Below are 21,389 nucleotides of genomic sequence, written 5' to 3' on the forward strand. Positions count from 1 at the left end.
TCTCTCATTTGATAGCGGCAACATTAATTGTGTAAATAGTACATAATGGTCACAGCACTTGGACGCAAAGTAAAACACACCACAGTTAAAATAAATATATGTAGAATAAGCACATTTATATAAAGGAAACATGTCAATACTTTTGGTGGCTGAAATTGCAAACCATTACTCTCATATGTCTCCCCCCAACCTTACCGGCGAGGCTACTTCTCACACGCACAAATGCAGAACAACACACACATGGGTGAGTCAGACACATGGGTCAGGTGACCCCCTGAGTCACCGCTGACGTAGTGCACAGGAGCCGCTTCACATTAGACGTGTGACTGGACCTTGGCCTCTCCTTTTCAACGTCTAAGTGGATTTCTCTCTTGCTGTATCTATTTTAGATATGTGACAGGCTGCCGTATGGTGAAACTCTCTCAAGGAATACAGATGCTCTGCTGGAATACTGTTTCTCCCTCCTGCCTCTCCCTGTTCTCTCTCTCTCTCTCTCTTGTTTACCCCAATTCACATCCATCTCTCTTCCTTTTCAGGCTAATCTATGTCTATGTATTCTACAGATAGGTGATGTAAGTGCCCTCATGATGCTACCTGAAGAGGAAGTACAAGAGTAGGCAAATAGACTTACATAACAGTCTAAATTTCTATTTCGGTCACCTCTCAGTTCAAGGGTGGTGATCGGAAAGTGGTGGTCGCGTGGAATGATTAGGAAATGTGTCTTTCAACCTCCTCCTGAGAGACACCCTCTTGGTATCCTGTATGTATGTCACTCTTCCCTCTCCCCAGCTTGCTTTCGGTAGGCCTCATTTAGCAGCTGTATCTCCTCACGATACCCTGAGTTCTCCTGCGTCTGCCGTCGGCTGTTCCGCCGGTGGGCCTCCACCGTGTCAGGTATCGTGATATTGATGGTCTCGGCCTCTGGGTTTCCACTGCTGGGGATGAGCAGAGAGTAGGACGCTGTCTCGCCCAGGTCACAGGAGACAAAGCGGTTCTCCCTTCGAGAGTAACGCAGCGACGGCGAGCGGGCGTGGGCGGACGACTGGCTGATGTTGGAGATGATGGAGACACTGTCCATGGCCTCTTCGTTGTCACAGATCTCCAGAACCTCAAGGTGAATCTTCACGTTGGTGTCCCTCACGCCAGCTCCTATACCCATCCCCAATCCGATCTCCATGCCCATCCCTACGCCGCTGACATTCACGTCTCCAGCGTGGCCTCCTGGTGCCGGGTCGTCTGCGCTGGGCTCGTGGCCAACTGATTTTGAGCGATACACTTCCACCTTTGAAGCAGAGGAAGATTTATAATTCAAGTTATTCACAAACAGTATGGGGTCACAATATAATTCATCATTAGTCCTGATTCAATGAACCCAATTCCACCACAGGGATCACTCATGGCTTACCATTAGTCATCTTGGAATGCAATGCATACAAGTCTATTTTCAGTGCATACATGTCTTATTTGACTTAACGTCCCATTTCAAATCACAGATTTTTTTTTCGGTCTATTTCATTTCTCTCTACTCCCAAATGCTTCCAGCTTTAAACTATTGCCCCCAGATGCCAATAGGACATTGACGAAGTCTATATAAACTAGTTATTTTTGACAGTAATTGGTCAAATTGAAGACTAAGTTAAAGGAACAGTTTGACATTTTGTGAATTACACTTTTTTTGCCGAGAGTTAGATGATTGAAATGACATATGACAGACTTGTGAAACTACAGAGCCAAGAATAGTTAGTTAGTTTAGCATAGAGACTGGGTGCTGAGGGATACAGCTGGTCGACCCAAAGCTTTTCTACAGCACACAACTCCCCGTCAATACACAACTTTTTGGTTCTGGTTTGAGCAGTTTCCTCCTGCTTCCAGTCTCTCTTTTTTTTAAGTCGCCTACCTTCATATAGTTCCAGACATGAGAGTAATATAATTGTTTTCCTTTAACTCTCAGCAAGAAAGCAATATGCATGAGTATTTCCCAAGTCATGTGATGAATTGCCTATAATCAACAGGAATTGAACCCTAAAAATGTTAGACTGCGGCGAGAGCCATTACCTTCTTTGTATAGTGGGGGGAGATTTTGAGTCCGTCACTGCTGACTTCATAGGTGGAGAGAGAGAGGGTTTTCCCCGTGGGTGATTGCAGAGATACGGTGCCCTGAAAGGCGCACAGGGGGATTGACAGACCTGATGACCGCTGCATAGGAAGACCAAAGCAAAGGGCAAAATAAAGTTCAGTCAACATCCACCACAACATTTCTATTCATCTATTAACTTGGCAGGTCTCATTTCTTGAGAATATTATCATGCAAATTACAAAATTTCAATTGTCTGCTCTCCATGTTATTGAGCAAAAAGTGTAATGGTCCTTTTGAATCTCGTTCCCTTTGTTCAAACGAATTAAGCTTACACCTTGTCCATGATGTCAACTTGTGACGGGCAGGGATATGAATGTGTTCGCATACATAAGAGCCCTGTCAACAGCACACTGCCGGTTACATGAGAGTTAGGGCTCCATGATATAGAGGCAACCAGAGACCTTTTAGGCTCACAGCAAAGATGTCTATATAATCTATGAACTCTTTAGTTGTTATCAGAATTCATATGATATGAATAATATAATTTCAGTGTGTAAAACATCTATCAAATTTCTTCTGGGTTTCTTATCACACTCATAATTTTTCAATTTCCGGGCTCATTTTTATCACTCACATTTGTAATCATATTTCATATTTTACGGTCTATTTTACGGTCTATTTGAAGATTATTTTCCAAGAGATGAATTCATCATACAGTACATCAAAGTGAGCTTCTGTCAACATGACGTGTTGGAGACGATGCATATTGCTGGCAGGGGGAAGGAGAGGCATCCTGCGGTTCGACAGTGGGAGACTGTGACAGGTCTCATAAAGTTGCCCGAATTATTTCGATTGGTTCAATATAACGATCTGATTCTGAGTGTGATGCACAATAGAAACGAAAGGGATGTCAATCTTGTGTCCTCCCTGACTCTGTCTGGTTTCCTGTCATTGTCTTTGTATCATTGTTAATGGAGAGGAACAGGGAGATAGAGAGAGCGAGTGAGAGAGAGTGAGAGACCACCATGTTGAGCTGAAACCACATCAAGTAAATCAAGTAATGCTTTGAGGATCAATGTAGGAAGTGCTTTGACGTGTGTGTGTGTGTGTGTGTGTGTGTGTGTGTGTGTGTGTGTGTGTGTGTGTGTGTGTGTGTGTGTGTGTGTGTGTGTGTGTGCACGTGTTCTGGGTATATTCTCATGAGATCACAATCACACAAGCGTTGGTGATCCCACTTTCATCCAGCCCCATAATCCTTGTGACCACTTGCAAAACGAATGACATTCCCATTAGTCTCAGCTGGACACTGTGTTTAATGTTAGCATGCTAACACACGTAACAAAGATGATGAACAAGGTAAATATGAAAACATCAAGATGTTATCATTGTGAGCGTGCTAAATTTAGCATTTAGTTCAAAGCACCGATCTGCCGAACTACATTGTCAGAGAGCTGCTGTCATGGACTCTTTTTGTGCCTATATTTTGACACATGAATAACATAAAGTATGAACACACCACCTATTTTATACAAGCAACACTGTCAGCTATCTGTTATTGGAGGCATACAGATCATAATGTTATATATGTGTCTTATTCTATTGTCCATTCCAAATCTATGTTTTTGTGTCTTCTTTCTCCATCTTGTAGTTTATTGGTGAGAATAACATTCATTTACAGTTTTGGATGTGCTCTCAGAAGGGTAAATAGGTTTCAGTTTCCTACGTTTGAACGCACATTCGATCTCTGTTTCCCCTCCGGGAGAGGGCTTGTGAACGCGCAACCCAGTCTGTGCTTTCTAGCAGAGAGCATAAAGTCACAGAGAGGGTAAAGATGTCTTTAAGCTGTAATTCCACCTCCCCCTGTGGATGCTGAAGGCTGGAAGGGCTGACAGTAAGGAGGATGGACGCCGGGTAATGACATCTAGGCTGCTAACGAGGAACAAGCCAGGAAGCGCAATAAATCCCAAACTATTTATGCTTGGCTTTCATCTGTCGTTTGGCTTTGTGTTTATACTGTTTATTGTATTTGTATACATCTGTGTTTGTTAGCTAATTTAGAGCTGTATGTCTATTACGACTGTGTTTGGCAAGGGGGGAGGTTGCTGGATCTGTGTAGCTTTGTTTCGTTTTTTTGTCTTGTTTGTATACAGTGTGTGGCTACACATACATATTGTATATTGGAGGCTTTTTGTTAGGGGTGTAACGGTTCACAAAATTCACGGTTCGGTTCGGTACGATACAGTGGAGCCACGGTTCGGTACGTTTCGGTACAGTAGAAAACTATAAATGCCAGAGAAATGTACTTGATTTTAAAATATATTTATTCATTACAACTAACATCATAAAGTTATTCTTTGACTTTGAACAATGATGGAACTATACCTGAGTGACCCATCTTCTGGGGTGTCTTCTTAGCAACACATAAGCATAAAAAACAAAAACTGCTCCTTAATGTTATGTAGTATTGTTACTTACATCTTGCAAAATAGATTTTTAATCTCAATGGGACTACCTGGTTAAATAAAGGTTTTTAATTAATTAATTAATTTTAATTTTAATTTTTTTAAATTCAAATGTATTCGGTTCGTCATGCGTACCGAACCGTGAGCCTCGTACCGAACGGTTCAATACGAATACGCTTATCGTTACACCCCTACTTATTGTATATCATGACCCTAATCAATGAATAAGGCCTAAGGGAGCATAGTATAGTTTGTTAGTAAGAAATTAAGAAGTAGGACAAACACACACAGCAGCAGCAGTGAGCAGCTCAGACTTATAAATGATGCAAAGTGAGTGCCAAAGGCAAGCTTCGTGGATTTTGCACCCTCTGGTGATTTTCAAACCAAAACATTTCAGACTGATAAGTAGAGCAGAGACAGAGAGGAAGAGAGACAGAGATAGTGAGTGTGTTTGTGCATTTGCGCATGTATGCACGCATGTTGCCACCGCCTGTTCATGTCCCAGTTAGTTTTGAAACAAGCTCATAGTGTCATTGCTCTAAAAGTCCCAGTTACTATGCTGTCATGCTGTTTAAAAAAAGGTTATGGATGTGGCTGCTCTGCTGTTTCTCTGGAACAGAGTGAGGCAGCTCTCTCATCTGTCTGGATTCTACAATTCCACAATACCTTTCATTTCGGCAAACAAAGCGAGGAGAGAATTAAGCTTTGTCTCGGCTATTACAAGATCACAGGATGTCAACAACAAAGAAAGAAATGGATTTAAAATGGATTAGTGGATAGTGTATCATGTGCTCGGAACATGTTTTGAGGAAATAATGCATGTACACATTATGAGTACTTAACTACAGATACATCGATACACAGCTTGTGTATGATTCAACTAAACCCTGAATCAAAAATGGTCTATCTCCATTCTATTTTCATATCAAACCACAGCTATGGACGAACATATTCATCAATACTGTGATTCAACCACCACTTAAGGTTAAAAGTCATCAATACTGATCTTCCAGGAAACCATAAGACTAAATCAATGAACTGAGTGGAGCCTTGAGAGTTGATCTGATTTTAGAGTGGAGCATCAATGAATGAATTATTTTGTTTAAAAAAAAGAAAATGACATTTGTTGCAAGTGGTATGCTGCTGATAGGATCTTGATCAGATACTCTAATTGACAAAATCCATTGATACTGAGCAGCAACAAAGAGAGGCAGAGAGAGGAGAGGAGAGAGGCTAAGGAAGAGGGGATTTTAACCATTTTATCTTAATCACATGCGCAGCTCCCAGTCTGTCAGCTTGATTATTAAGAGCCATATTTACAGATGCGGAACCAGAGATACAGACTACCAAACAGAGAGTCAGAAGGCCATTCAGACAGTCAGAAACACACAAATATGCACACACTTCTCTCTCGTCGCGTTATGTAAAGACTGCATCCTAGTCCAACAGCTGTGTGTCTCTGTATCTTTGTACAGGTGCACTGAGATAACACATCATTTAATTTCCCCTTTAAACAAAATGTAAACACAGAAATAATGATTGAGAGAGATTGAAAATCCATCCAGGTGTTTGGTCCTGGTATGCTAATCACTCCAAAACGATCATCTCTAGAGTACATCATATGTTGCAGGCTAATGCAGCAGTTGTTTGACTAGTTTAGGAAAGCAATATAGTGTGAGTGTGGAAGATCAATTATTGCCAGCCATAAACCACCGAATGACAGACATAAATGACTTAATTTAATGGTGAGACTAATAAACTGCTGACTCTGGACAGTGGTGTACCTGTCTGGGTATCCTCTCTGATTTGCTCCTGCACCACTCCCAGTCTGTCAGCTTGATTTTCCGACACTCCTCATGTGACAGCCTCTTCTCCGGGCCCTCGAACACAGACGACGTGTCAGTGAGATTGTGATCCTGCTCCCGGTGATGAGAAGGAAGCGAAGAGACACAGAGGAAGTCTCGATCATCTCCTTGGTTCTCATGAGGGAGTGAACAATCAGCCAGTGCCTCTCCTCCACCGGCCACCACTTCCAACGATAGGTCTGCATGAGAGGAGCTGTCCATAGGGCAGGTGGTGCTGAAATTAAAACCAGGCCCGAGGCTGGAGAGTCCCCCACTTTCTAGTGCATCAAGGCAGGTATCAGGGAAGTCACAGTTAAAGAGGCTGTGATAGGCAGGCTTCTCGAGGGGTGGACTGTTAGGAGACACGGTGGCATGGGACAACTTGTACACTCCATAGCCTTGTTGGAGGGAAAGGTTGAACTCAAATCTTCTTTTCATCACTGTGAAAACAGTTATTGGGAATAATGTACACCTTTAGTACCCTTTCTGCCATATAACAATGGGGGACTTGTTTAGGAATTCATTATGTTGAAACACACTTGATGCTGAATCGTTGGTACATTTCTATGACTTCATTTTTTTACCTGAGGGTTCCTGCGTTGGATCCCGTTTGCAGTTTATGAAGCAGCCACATGGCATGTGGATCCAGCGCTCAGACAGCACGAATAATGGAGTGACCACAGGGGCAAGCAGAGTGAGAAAGAAGCTCAGCGTCTCCAGGGAGTAGCTGCGTGCATTCACTGTGTGGCTTACCAGCACCAAAGTCTGTGAATGAAGGGGAAGGGGACATTAATTCACTGAGGAGTCTGTAATTTGGTATGCATGAGGAAGTGTGTGGTACACAACAATATGAGAGAGGAGCACTATTGTATTGTGTGTACTAAATTGAAAATAATTGGATACATTTATATTGCTTACTGGTGTAGGTGACTCAGCCATTTTGGTTACTGTTGTACTGATATTGACCTACACTTTTCCAAAAAATAATATAGCTGTAAATGATACAGATACAAATAATAAATATCTAAAGACAAACTATCGTGGGTTGACTTGTTTGTTGATCAAAGAAATAAAAAGAAAAAAAAGAAACTCATTGTGAATTTTCAAGTTGTATTCATTGAATTTGTATAATCAGTGAAATGTTGACATCTTCTGTGGTAATCATATCCAAGGTTGTTGCACATTCAGTGTTGAAAGTTTGGCATGCCAACTCTGTTTTCCCGTCATTGTCTGCTGGCTGCACAGCATTTTTCAACAAAGAATTTTGGGATTTGAGCCAGAACGATTGTTGAAACAGCAGTGCTCATTGTGTAGCAATCATGTAAAGTATTCCACAATGTACCCCAGTAAATGCTGCCCTTTAGGTACTGACTAAAACAAGCTGAATACTGTTCTCAAGGCCTTTAGGGGTAAATTAAATGGGACATTGGCTATGACAAAATCATTGCTGCTTGTTTGTTTAAATGTCAGTAAATCATATTTTAATGAGACTACAAACCATGACGAAGTGTCTAAATGCTTTCAAAACAGATTATTAACAAATTGAAGAAAATACTGTAGTTTTTCCGAAAGTGGCCTCAAGGGGTTCGTAATGGGTCTCCAACACCAGCAAAAATGACAGTATCATTTATTTATTTTTCATCACAGGATGACTAAAGATCCCACAACTTGTTACTTGAGCCCAAACTAAACCCTACCAGCTCATAGCCTGTATGCACAAGCTAAAACAGAAATGGTGGTCGGTTTGGAGATGTGTGGCATTGTTTGGCAGTCTTGTCATGTGCTACATTAGAGCCACGAGTTTCTAGTTGGCTGTTGAACACTTTTCTTACATCTCTCTGTTGCCCCTTCATGGAAACAATTCCCCATACTCCTTCATTCGTCTTTGGGGTAGAAAGTATAATTGGTTGAACAAAAGACAGATTAGTTCTGCTCACCTTCCCCATTAAGAACATACAAGTTGGTTGGGTGAGTCATGGTGCGAACAGGTTTAGGTTAAAGTGATTTTATTGAAAGATATATTCAATATAATAAGACAGTTATACTTGTTTGGTAATAGTTTTACTGCCATTTTTAACTAACACCTTTCAGCAAGTTGGAAATGAGTACAAACATAAGATGTTAACAAAAACATAAATAATTTGAAGACTATTGGATAACATGACCTGAGGCATAAGCTGAAAGTTCGTAAGCTGTTGTTAGAAAAAAAAATGTAATCGCTGCTCACCATCATTGGCATCCATAAAATGACCCGGACAACCGCCAGGATCATGGAGAAGCGCTTTTGTGCAAACACAACTGGTGTGTCCCCGACAGCTGCTGTCCTCTGTCCGCTGATGGACACCGGGGACACACCGCTGGCCTGTTTCTCCCTGAGCTCCGTCCCGCATGAACTCGGACTCAGCTCGTTGTAGGCACCGAAACTACTGTTCAGGCTGTCCCGGGGAAAAGAAGGAAGGTCACAGAGGGGAGCGGAGCCACTCAGGCCCCTCGCCATATCCAAATAGCTGGGGTACAGTACAGTCCTCTGGGGCTCCCTAGAGCACAGCAGCTGGTAGGTGAGGGAGATAAAGAAAAACAACAAGCCGCAGAAACACAGGGAATATAAAAAGAAAAGCAGCAGGGTGTAAAAACTATCGCTCTCTGGGAAACACCCGAGAGAGACCGGCTTAAAGCTGCCCCATCCGCACAAAGGCAACACGCTAACGGCAAGGCTGACCGCCCACACACCGGCAATGGCCCACATCACTCTTAGGGGCCGGCGGACAGATTGAAGAACTCCAAATCTCTTGGTGACATAAAAAGTGTAGGCTGCGATGAGGCAAGCCTTCATATTGCTAGAAACCCCCTGGAACACGTACAGAAGTCCAGATAAAGTGCACAGGCTGCCCGACCCTCCACCTCCAGTTGTCTCCCACTGTAAGAGCATGAAGAGGGAGAGAGGGACCACACTGAGCAGGTCGTCCACCGACATGGAAGCCACAATAAGACACAGGGAGGTTTTTCTCCTCATTCGGAGGAGAGAGAGCAGCGAATACACACCTCCGACAAAGGTGGCAGCGGCGAAGATTACGCACAAGCCGAAAATCACGAGGCGGATTTGCCTCTCCACCTCCGAGGGGACGTCTGTCTTCTCGTGAGCGGCCGTGGAAAGGTCGCTCTGGTTGGGCGCCGGGGAGCTGACGTGCGTCGTTGACATTTTCAATGAATTAACTTCTCTGTCTCCTTTGGCACTTTTAGTTGGTCAAATCGGACTCGTTATCAGTTTAACTCGCTGCAAAGATGTGAGGATGGCTCAACCTGCACCGCATCTTTTAAAAAATCACACCGTGGAGATGGTGAGAGAGACATTGGGCAATATCCCTCTCCGATCCAACTAGGAACGCACGCGTAATCAAAGCGTTCCGGTGCGTTGGATGTGGAGCCTCCGGGAACCGTTCTGGGAGGCACTTGTGTTCACCGTTCAAACCGCGTAACGAGGGCACCTCTCGTCTCCAGCTGCTGATTTACGCGCTGCCGTCATCATGGTCTCCTCTCACGGTAGTCATATGGGGCTGGGCCAAACGCTGCCTACTACTACTACCTTTTCTGTTTGGAATTGGTCACGTGCATCAGGCTGCGTGTTCGCATGGCTTGGCTCGACCTTCCTCAGGTCATGACAAATATTAACCCCCGCCCCCCACCCCCATGCAGATCTGCTTGCGAGTATCCATCTGTACAGGCGGGTCTGTGCGAGACAGTTTTAGAAGATTGGCTTTCATTGTTCCATTTTCAAAACGTTTCGGCTCAGGAAACAAAATACCACAGCCAAGGCTGAGCCAGACTGGAACAAAGTAAGGCCAGTTTACTGTCAGTGCATGCGTATTGTCAAAAAGGATCTAACAGTATCTGTATTTAATCCTGTGTGGTATCCTGTTATCAAGTGGAACAGCCCTTGGGAACACAGGAGGAATGTCCAAGGCAATGACGTACTTTAAAGTTATCATCCAAATGGAAACTGTCATAGAAAAACATTAACCTTGTTCGTCACTAGAGGCATGTGTTTTAAAAGTCAATTGAATCAATGATTAAGTTGTAATTAAACAGCTGGATAGTTTTATTAGATACAACATTAAAGCAGGTTTAGAGGGACACAAAAGTCCCTGTGGCTTGTCAGAGGCAGATTTGTTTGTGTTTGTCTTTATGTGAATCCTCTACCCTGTGTGTTGGCCTTCACTCACCCTTCCCGGTAGCTTTCAAGGATTTTCAGGCTGAAGGACTTCTCAGTTTATTTGGATGGTTCATGGGTGTCCTAGCAGTGGTCCATAGATTTGTAGTGCTCTATTTATCACTGGTGTTGTACTTTTGGACGCTCTTAAATGCAAACATGGATCTGGATGATGACAGCCCATGCTTGTTTATTTTCACCCCTCTAGCATGTAGCACTCAGAGTATTATATCACTATCTGTGGATGTTCAGCCTTTTCGGTATCTATGGATGGTCAGCTCTTTCAGCCTTATTCAACATATATCGATATGGATGCCAAACATGACTGTAAGTGCATCTGACTTCAGGTCTTGTAATTAAATTAGAGTTGGGGCTAAGGGACTTACAGCCAGTCTAATGACTAGACTCACAGAGAAGAACACAAGAGGACAAAACACAATCCACAAGGCTTAAAACACAAACACAGGTACACAAGCTGAGCTCAGCATCACACATCAAGGTGACCTACTTTGTGTGTTTATGCATACTGCATGAAAAGGCACAAGGTGAGAGAGCAACTCTGTAAAGGTTTTCATAAACAAGGAACAGACTAAGTGTAATGAAACAGAATCGGTTGGAACATAGGAAACATTGCATCGCATCATTTGTTCATGGAGGAAATGCGTGTTCTTGTTATATCAAGGTAGTTAGATGAAGAGCTGGAAAGGAAGAGATACACAAAAAACATTTACCATATGAGAATACATTTTGCATAATTAGCTCACCTAACTCTGGTTTAGATGCAAGCATATATGTTTCCCATATAGGGAAGAGGATTTGGTGCTGAAAGTAAGAAAAGAATATCGTGAAGGCATTACACATACTGTCCACTCATTTTGTTGCAGTAATGACCAATTTCCCCGAGCTGCCACGGTTGGCCAAGGCTGTCTCGTGCAAAAATGACAATCAGAGTCCTCTAGACAGACATCAGACTTTAAATCGTAAAATTCTTGACATTGATCACATGTCAACAGCGCGATGTTTTCTAGCTTTTACATTCACTTTCTACTGAATAGAATTAGATCAAAGAAATATGTTTCTCAATCCGCAGATTGAAACACATCCAGATGTTCCTGCCCGCTGATACTTGATACTCTAATGACAAACAGAGTCTAACCTCTGCAAACCTCTTTGGTAAACACTAACATAACCTTCCATTCCTGACAGATTGTGCAGTCCTTTGAAGAGAGTTATGATAATCTGTGAAATGAGGCCTGTTATGACCAATATCGTCCTTGTGTTAACACAGAAAAGGGTGTTTGCTAAAACCTTATATTTTCATCGCAGCATCTACTCCGATACACATTTAATTGAGTCATAAAATCAAATGACATGACATTAAAACTAATGAAGTGACAGTTTGATTGTGAGACTAACAGCCATCATCATTTATCCGTAATATTGGGTTGGGAATGACAATTAAACCATGGGAGTGTTATGAAGTAAAACCTCATTGTGTCTCTGCCTCAATTCATCACAACCATGAAATAGAAGCAGCTAATCAATGATAGCTGACTGCGATATGTTGTTTAAATACCCTTCAAATTCATTAATAATGTGCTCAGTTGTATGCTCATATATCTGCACACATGTTTGCACAAATCACACTACCATTTATCTGTCGCTTACTGGCCTTTGGTGGTTCATCCTAAATTCAGCACGGCACGGTTTGTAACTTTAAATTGTAGAACTGCTGGAGTGTCTCCCCCTCCCTCTCTCTGCCACCAAACCACACACACACACACACACACACACACACACACACACACACACACACACACACACACACACACACACACACACACACACAGTCTAAGTGCATCCTTATCCCAAGTCACATCAAATAGTAATGAAGTAGCACTTGACACAGAGATAGAAACAGAAACAGAACGGAACATTGTATTTACATAAAAGAGAGGAATAAAACTGAATGAGGACAGGAGGATGAATAGTTGTTGCCATGAATTCACAATGACTCAACCCTTAACTCCTTTTGGCTTACAGCATGTCAAATTCAGACAGTGCATGTTAAGGTCATTTAAGTGATGTTTTTTTGCACTGAATCAAATGCCGTTGAGAAAGGGATGTCTAGTAGTGCTGAAATCACAGACGACCATCACTTAACTGTTAAAGTGGAAATTCTAGTCTTGCTGGAACAGGTCATATTTTCTGTGAGTTGAGAGAGACTAAAGCAGACTTTAAAAGAGCGTGAATATTGGACTTGAATTTATTAGGTCAACATAAACATCACAATGAATGCTAATGCTCTGGGTGTGCAGGATGTGAGCATCTGTTTGAAAATGCACAGCCGTAACAACTTAAATCTATAAGTCATAAACATGGTCGATGTGTGTCTGACAGCTTGTTATGATGTCTTCTGCCTCCTAGTGGCCAAGGGCTAATTCATGCAGCTTCACGTTGTTAAATTGTCGAGATGATATTGACTTTAAGGGACAGAGACTGCATATTGTATTGTATATTTGGTCTTAAATTATTTATGGGAAAATATATTTACTCTCAGACTCTTGCAGAACATTTTCAAATGTTTTAAAATATTTAAAAAAAGTTACACTTCTGCAAGTTAATTAAAAAGTGAATTTGAAAAATAAAAGAGTTGTGTCCAGCTAATTGGCCTGTTGTGAATTTGCCTTGCACATTTTTTTTATTTTGTTGCATTATAACCTGGAATTAAAATGGATTATTTTTGGGATTTTATGTAACATAATAGTCATGATTGGTGAAGAGAAATGGAAAAAAAGTAAAACAAAAACAACAAAACAAAAGTTGGTATTCACCACCTTTGCTCGCAAGCCCTACTACCAATTACTTGCAGAAGTCACATGATTCGTCAAATAAAGTCCACCTGTGCACAGTCGAAGTGTCACATGATCTGTCACATGATCTAACAGAGCACCATTAAATCCATATTTAAAAATGTTACAGCATAAATATTGATAAATATGAGAAAATATTGGCTTTCACAGATGCATACAAATTCTGAATGCATTATTTAAATTATTAAAATCCAGTTGGCAACTCTTACACCATGCATTTGGGCGTCACCACTTATGTACACAAGTGTGTGTGTCCAAAAATATGCACCTGTGCACTTAGTACCCGATGACGACTGAAAGTGCGTGTGTGAGCATGTGACAGATTATGAGCTGTCATCTATAATACACAAGGAAGTGTGTTTGAAGATCATACTTGCCTTCCTGAGCATATTTCCATTACTTGTTGATTTATCTATTTCATCAGAATGAAAAAAAAAATAGCAAAATGATGCGGAGTGTAAAGATGTGCTTGTTCGTGTTTGCTTACGTGTGTTTATGTCTGTGTGTGTATAGCATTCAAAGCCACTCCTCGAAAATAATGTTAGATCACATATAATACACTGGAGTTTATTCCATGGAATTTTAACCGAGGTGAACAACATTACTTGAAGTTTTTAAAAGTTTTTCAAAGAGATTTAGTTTAGTGCAGAGTCAGGGTAACTTGCATTTGCAAAAAAATCTTTGCCTCGTCTTTGAATTGGAATAACTAATGTGGCTGTTAAAAATAAAGCTGGTCAAAATAAAGACAAGGTCAACATGTTATCTGCACACCATGGACCCCTGGCCAATATGTGTTTGACAAAGAAAAAGAGATTAAATAAAAGGAGAAAGGGACACTGTGTGGTTTGATGAGTATGAAAATGAAGATCACAGCCAAAGTAAACACCTGTGGGCTAAAGAGCACTCTCCACCACCACCAAATGCGGGGATATCTCATGGAGGAACGGCGGTCACCTCTCCTGTAGACTTTCTGTCTTGGAGACTTTATGTCAAGGAGCACTGCGAACGAGTATTTAAAAACGGTTTTAAAATGAACTGCATTCAACTTCACTCTGATTGGCTGTTCAGCTTAAGCGAGTCAGTGCATGAGAAGAGAAACAGAAGAGAGGAAAGCAAGCAAATGACCAAAGTCAAGAGGGTACACACAGAAGGCCCTTCTCATCGTTCATCTTCAGCTTATATATAAATATTAGAGAGGTGTGAAAAACGCCGGCACACGCTGCTTTGTTTCATGTATGTATCGCAACAATGGCTTGTATACCCACAATCATAGGTCTCTCTGTGTCAATGTCAGACTGCTGAAGCCACATGATTGCTTCAGACTTTGGAACATGTTTTTGCATAGAACGAGGACTGTGTATGTTGTGCCCCATTCCTTACGTTGTATTAAGCAGGGATCTCTTTAGGGCCAGTATGAACAGGAGAAATGATTGGAGAAGCACAAACTGTTTACATGGGCACATGGGCTATACCTGACCATTGTTCAAAGACAGACTGTGAAACAATTCTTTAAGTATTACCTGGTCACAGATAGTCATGATTTGTCCACCAGATGGACCTATTGCACTGTGGAGAATCTGGCCATGTGCGATGGACCAGAGTCAAACACAGGAAGCAGGTAACAAAGTATTGCCTAAAGCCAGTACAAGCTGAACAAAAACCAAAGCCAGACAACAATACATTCCTCTTTTAGTCTCATATTTTCTTTCCTGCAGGTTTGTAACCCTGCTAGTGTTATGTGAGGACTCTGCAAGTCCCGACTGCAAAGGATCCGACTTGATTTCAGGCGGGTCACAGCTACAGGCCTGCAGGGACAGAAATTATCAAGGCATCTGACTGTGAAGAAATGTGACTAATTAGTCTTTTTCTTTTTACCATCTCACTCCATGATCTTCAAACCTCCATGCCAACAACCTGTGCAACACTAATCAGCATAATGGATTCATCCAGCACGTCTGGCTTCATGGAATCAATTACTTGCTTGGAGGAGAAGAAACGATCTGACAAGAAAACAACCAACCCCCGAGTCATTTACCTGGATGGTTTCAGAGAGAACATGAAGGCAAACCTACCGTATGTAGCTTGTCTGAGTGTTCAGGCATAGAAACGAGTGATGATGATGATGATGATGAACTGTCATTTGTTTTCTTTGTTACTGGAGTGAAAGACAGCATTAACTGAAGGGAGAGAAAGGGCATAAAAGGAGAGGAATATAAGGAGGTAATGTGACAAACCCATCTGTTTATCTGTGAGTGTGTGAGTGTGTGTGTGTGTGTGTGCGCAAGCATTGAGTCTTCCTTCCTCTCGCTGACCGTGCGCATGATGTGTGTATATTTCTGCATTAATGAGCAGACTAAAGATTTTCATTAAGGTCCCATTAGTACCTCTTTTTCCCCCTCTGGGCCCCATCACTATGCACTGTCATTCATTCCTCTGATGCAATAACCATAAAGAGGCACACAGAGAGTGGTAGCGGACATGGCTCGCTATCACAGGAATTCAGTAAACTGCAATATTTCCTGCATTACTTTTACAACAGACTCTTTTGAACTCGAACATCAAAATGGGTTTTCAGAAAAAATGCATTCGCTTGAAATGAGGCAGAAAGGCAAAGTGGTGAGAGGTAAATTATGAAATATTTGATTGTTCATCAAATCAACATTTTTGCTTCAGGCGTTTTAAATCTGGAGCTAAATGTCTGACTTATCTACCGGTACTGTCATCTTGTCAGCAGTGTTTCGCCATCTACACACTGTTGACAAGCATGGCTGGGCAACTTTTAAAAACCTTTCAAGCAGGCTGCTATCAAACCAGCATGCGCTCTTCAAGACACCGTGGAAGGATTGCAACTCCCCAGCAAGTCAACTGGCAGCATATTTTATCTTGGGGAACTATGTTTTCAATCTTGGTCTTTCCAATCCACTGCACATCTCAGACAGAGATGAGCAGCTTGAAAAAAATTGTCTGGCGTAAAAGAAATCTCTCTTTTGAACATCACTAAAAAGAACAAGCGTGTTTGATCACAGGGGTTAACAGCTGAGAGTGGATGTTGCTGTGCCTTCATTACAGAACATTAGAGGGCAGTGGCTATACATAAAGCACCAAAGCAGCCTCAAGATCAACTAGAACCCTTTAAAATACATTGGAGAGGTAGAGAGCACTCAGTAGTTTGTGTTAACAAGTCTCCGCTGTGTGTTTTACCTTCATTCCTCCTTGACCTTATTTGCTACATGATTTTCATGACTCGACGAGCAGTGTGCTTCCTTACTGTTGACACTTTTAGGAAGATAGAAAATACAAATAGCAGTAATCCTCAGGTGCATTGAGTGTGACAGAGAAAAGGAGCGATGGACAAATTGTCTGTGTCTGTGCTGACTGTTCAGTCAAGTTGAGTAAAACATTTCCTGTCAGGGAATTTAGGACAGAGTGGAAGAAAGAGAGGGGGAGGAAACGGTGTAAAGCCAAGTAGAGGTGTAGGAATGTCAGCGGTGGACGACAGATCGTGTCCAAGTGTTAAGACAAATATTGCCTGAAACAGTACAATGTCACAGTCACATGTCTCACAGAACACAGAACACCACACAAAAGTGATCACAGCCAATGTTTTTGTTTACACGACCGTTTGTTACATAGTTACCATAGACTGTATATGTGATGTTGACGAAGTCACCGTGACGTCACCCATTTGTTTTGGGAGTACACTTTTGAAGCCTTGAGTTTTGCATTTTGGACATCGCCATCTTGGTTTTTGGAACTTGCCATCTTGTTTTTTTTTTTTTTTGCAAGTGATACCAGAGGGTGGAGCTAAGTACAACATAACGCTGAATAAGACATTTTTAGGCAAGAAAAAAAGTTTTGATCGTCTTTTATGAACTGAAAACACACTATGAAAGGGTTAAAGTTGTAAAAGGAACACACAGACAACTACCAGACAACTACAGGACAACGCTGTGGCAGCGAGGTTGCCCCGCCCTAAAACATACTGTCCCTTATGCGCTACTTTACTCTAAATGGGACCATAATTTATGAAATGAACATCGTGCTGTATTGAAGAAGACTTGAAACTATAGCGATTGCAACCATGAATTCATGTTTACAATGTTTAGTAATTATTCAAGTGAGAATTAGAACTTCTAAACAATTGGACTTCTTTTTGCAACCAGAAGTGTTGACCCTGCTGGCCATTAGAAAGAATACAAAACTGTGGCACTCATTCCCTTTTCAGAACCAGAGGTGTGCCCACCAGCTCAAACCGAAAAACCACAGCATTAACTTCAGCAATTATGGCGGTTCTCTGTCGCCAGAAAACTGTCATAAGAATCTGTCTGAACATGCCTTACATTTTTATCAGTGGCTGCTTTCAGTGAAATCCATCGTCAGGCTCAGGATTAGGATGAATCCCACCGTTCCATCTGCTTTGTCGTACACCCACGTTATGCCGTGCCCAGATTCCAGCTGAAACATGCAGCATGATGACAGAGCCAATATGAAGTGGCTCTGTGTTGAAATAAATTCATTGCTACCATGAGCAGAACTCCCTGTGCATGCATTGAAGTGGTTAATTAAATATTATTATTATTATTGATAACAAATCGTGCTCATTGCTTTAACTGAATAGATTTCTGAACATTTAAAGTTGCATTAGTTGAGGGGCAGCAGAAAAATACTGAGATCTTATCACCTTATAATGTTTTGGCTAATGTGTTAGCAAACAGTTACATATTTTCATATCCAGCAGGCACAGAGCAACATTAGCACTCATTTAGAGTCATGTTTCTGGTACCTGAAGCCCAACATTTGGCTCTTTTATGGTCTTCACCAATTTCGGAGGAAAATAACAGGCTTTTTACGTGCTTTTCTATGTTTACCTGCTAGTTGCACACCATGTCTGCTTTGGTGATGGCAGTGGATTTATCAGAATTCTTTATTAACAGCTGCCTGCTGAGTCTGGAAATCAGGTTGATGAGAGTACTGAGAAAGTGAACTAAAACCCAAATGGCTGTAGATCTAAAACAGCAAACTGAAAGATGCTAAAACCCTCGGTAAAGTTGATTTAGTGATAAGCCTCCGTACGTTCACCACTACAGGTGATCCTTTCCATATTGTCATTTGATCCATTGTTAAATACATCCATTAGTGCAGTTTTAAATACACTTATGATGCAAGTAAAATATTGATATTCTGAGTTCAAAGTGTATTTGTGTATTTTCTGGTAGGACACGCATTACGGTACATGCAAACTTCATGCTGAATACATAACTCTATTGTCCATGGCATCTTAACAAATTCAACATGTTTTGACATGAAGAAGATAAAAGCAGAGGGCAGTGGAGAGGATTGTTGGGAGAAACAAAGAGACATTTTAACACAACAGACAAGTGTGTGAATGCACAATGAGCATGAGGAGGGCATAGCATGTAGCACTCATTTATGAGTTTATTCAGTCTCAAAATATCTCACAATTTTTATCAGTGTAGAATTACGGATATTCGAGGAAGTTTATCTGATGTATGGGAGGTTCTTGAAATAAACTATCTACGTACGTCACTTGTCATTCCTTTCCACATCATCAGATTTCTACAGATGCCAACTCGCTGTGGTAAAAAAAGTACGGGCAAGTGAGGAAGGTAGTAAACAGTGAAAGGACATGTCTGTTTAGTTTTGGTTTTATTCATGACAGGTGATAATCATAAAAGCAATGACTCATGTAATTACAGGATGCATAATATTTTACCTACTTATGTATTTCCAATGAAATAGGAAAAACCTTGAGAACGTTGAATCAAAAACAATCTCTGCACAAATAATGTATCTATACATGTACCGGTATATAAACATGTGTGTGTGTGTGTGTGTGTGTGTGTGTGTGTGTGTGTGTGTGTGTGTGTGTGTGTGTGTGTGTGTGTGTGTGTGTGTGTGTGTGTGTGTGTGAGAGAGAGAAATGCCTGAATCACATTGTGGGAACAAACAGCTATACAGTCACAATACAGGGACTCACCTCCCATGTGGGGACAAAAGGTATTTAAAAAAAAAAACTCCTGAACTGTCCTTGCCTGTCTGGAAATATTGGGTGAGTTGTTACTTTTAACCATTTTCCTCTTCTTATCTGTCTCTCCGTCTTCTCCTAACCTCTTCCTGCTGCCTCATGACCGTCTGAAAGCCCCTCTCTCTGAGTGACAGCAGTGAGCTTATTAATGTGTGTGTAGTATGTGTGAGTCCTTGCCAGTGTGGGTATGTTTGTGTGCCTCTGTTTTGGTGCTAAATTGTGTGTGTGTGTGTGTGTGTGTGTTTATGTGAACTGACAGCAGACTTTGAGTAGAACTGGACAGCCCGTCTGTTGTTGATAGGACAGTTACTCCCCTGACAGTTCCTGAAGGGGGGTGCTGATAGAACAAGCCGTCTGAGTGACCTTGTTCCAACCAAAAAGCCCGGCGAAAAATAACTTCTTGGAACTGTGACACCCTGGCTGGTCCGTGTGATTCACAGGCATATAGACCAAATGCAGAACTTTACTTATTAGTCATGGTGTGTGCTTCCTTGCAATGCCAGTTCTTGAGTACACATCGTGTGTTGAAGGGTGGTAGCGAACAGTTGACAAGGCTGTCAATCATAACTCTGATGATGCATCACAGCTAAAGTAAACACGTACAGTTGTTTGTGCTCTCAAGAAAGGGACAATTAAAACCACATCTTTCAAGTCGGAGAGAGGCATGGTTCGCATCCAAATGTTACTGACGCAACGGCCATGTTGCCACATGATACGTGTGTATCTCTGCATTTCGCACTGGTTGGTTTCATTAAGAAATACAGGACCTAAAGAGTAATGTAGAGCGCATGCAAGCCTGTATCTGTGTTTGCACACATGTGCCTATATTTTTGCAGCAAAAGACTGTTTAATACCTGTGTCACCCCGAGCGCAGCGCAATTAAAATCCAATACGATCCAGGATTCCATAACTGGGTTTACCGACAGCCAACAGAGCTCAAATAGCCAACAGAGAAGGGGGGTTTTATTTGAAGAGCACAGCTACAAAATGATGGAAACTATGATCACAGAGGTTGCACTGCCGGCAAATGTGAACAACTTTTAGATGCACTGACAGGCAGCTGCTGTGAAAATTGCTGTCAGTTCAGCTTCACAGATATTGAAAAAGATATACACAGATGGATATTCTTTGGAGGGAAATCATGTCGTTTTCATGCAGAAGCAACGACACATGAATGGTGTTATAAGGTGACACAAATTGCTTCAACACATATCATTCAAGTGTAGCGTCGGTAAATTACAGTGGAGCTGCAAAGAGAGCATATGAGATGAAGTCTATAAGGACCACATGGGATGGTTTGGGATAAGATTTTTAAAAAAAAAGCAGTTTCCCAATCCTTAATCTCTAAGCATGGAAGCACAGTGGCAGTTGTCTTGGTTCAACTCCTGGCCGTACACTGTATGCAGCACTGTTGGACCTGACAGTTATATATGTGCTTCAATCAGGGGTTTGAATTGTTTTGTTTTAAGTGACATGTGTGGTGACCATCTCGCACGGTGTGGACCACATGCATGCCCCTTAACTTGGTACTTTGTTACTCAGGAAATGGTTGTATTTAAAAATGTTTCAGAAATGACTGCAAGCAATAATGCCACGATAAGGCTGTTGGACAACTACAACTCACTATGTTCATATCAATTATCTTTTAACAGGGGTTTTGCTGTATACACTTAATATCCATGAAGTGCATTGGTTTTTAAAAGCTCTTGATAACTCTGTGAGTAACCGCAATACATCACTTCATCACACTCTTCACCTGAACCAGCGCCAAACAGGGTCACTTCAGAGGGTTGCTTCACTGCCTCACTATATGTCATTGGCTGTATAAATATGGGATCTCGCCCCTGTGGATCACACTTGACCAATTGCACCGCGCAAGA

At 41.7% G+C, this 21,389-nt stretch overlaps 1 protein-coding gene across 1 annotated transcript; it reads right to left on the reverse strand.

Moving 5' to 3' along the window:
- Positions 1-218: 218 nt before the first annotated feature.
- LOC306779494 (putative G-protein coupled receptor 149) lies at positions 219-9,582 on the reverse strand (the record flags this gene model as incomplete). Its single annotated transcript, XM_079271437.1, has 5 exons — positions 219-1,282; positions 2,056-2,196; positions 6,324-6,823; positions 6,968-7,148; positions 8,611-9,582. 5 exons carry the CDS (start codon positions 9,580-9,582, stop codon positions 770-772), a joined length of 2,307 nt encoding a protein of 768 aa, XP_079127563.1. The 3' UTR covers positions 219-769.
- Between the last annotated feature and the right edge of the window lie 11,807 nt (positions 9,583-21,389).

The sequence above is a fragment of the Melanostigma gelatinosum genome (assembly GCF_949748355.1).
Source record: "Melanostigma gelatinosum genome assembly, chromosome: 7".
Lineage (NCBI taxonomy): Eukaryota > Metazoa > Chordata > Actinopteri > Perciformes > Zoarcidae > Melanostigma > Melanostigma gelatinosum.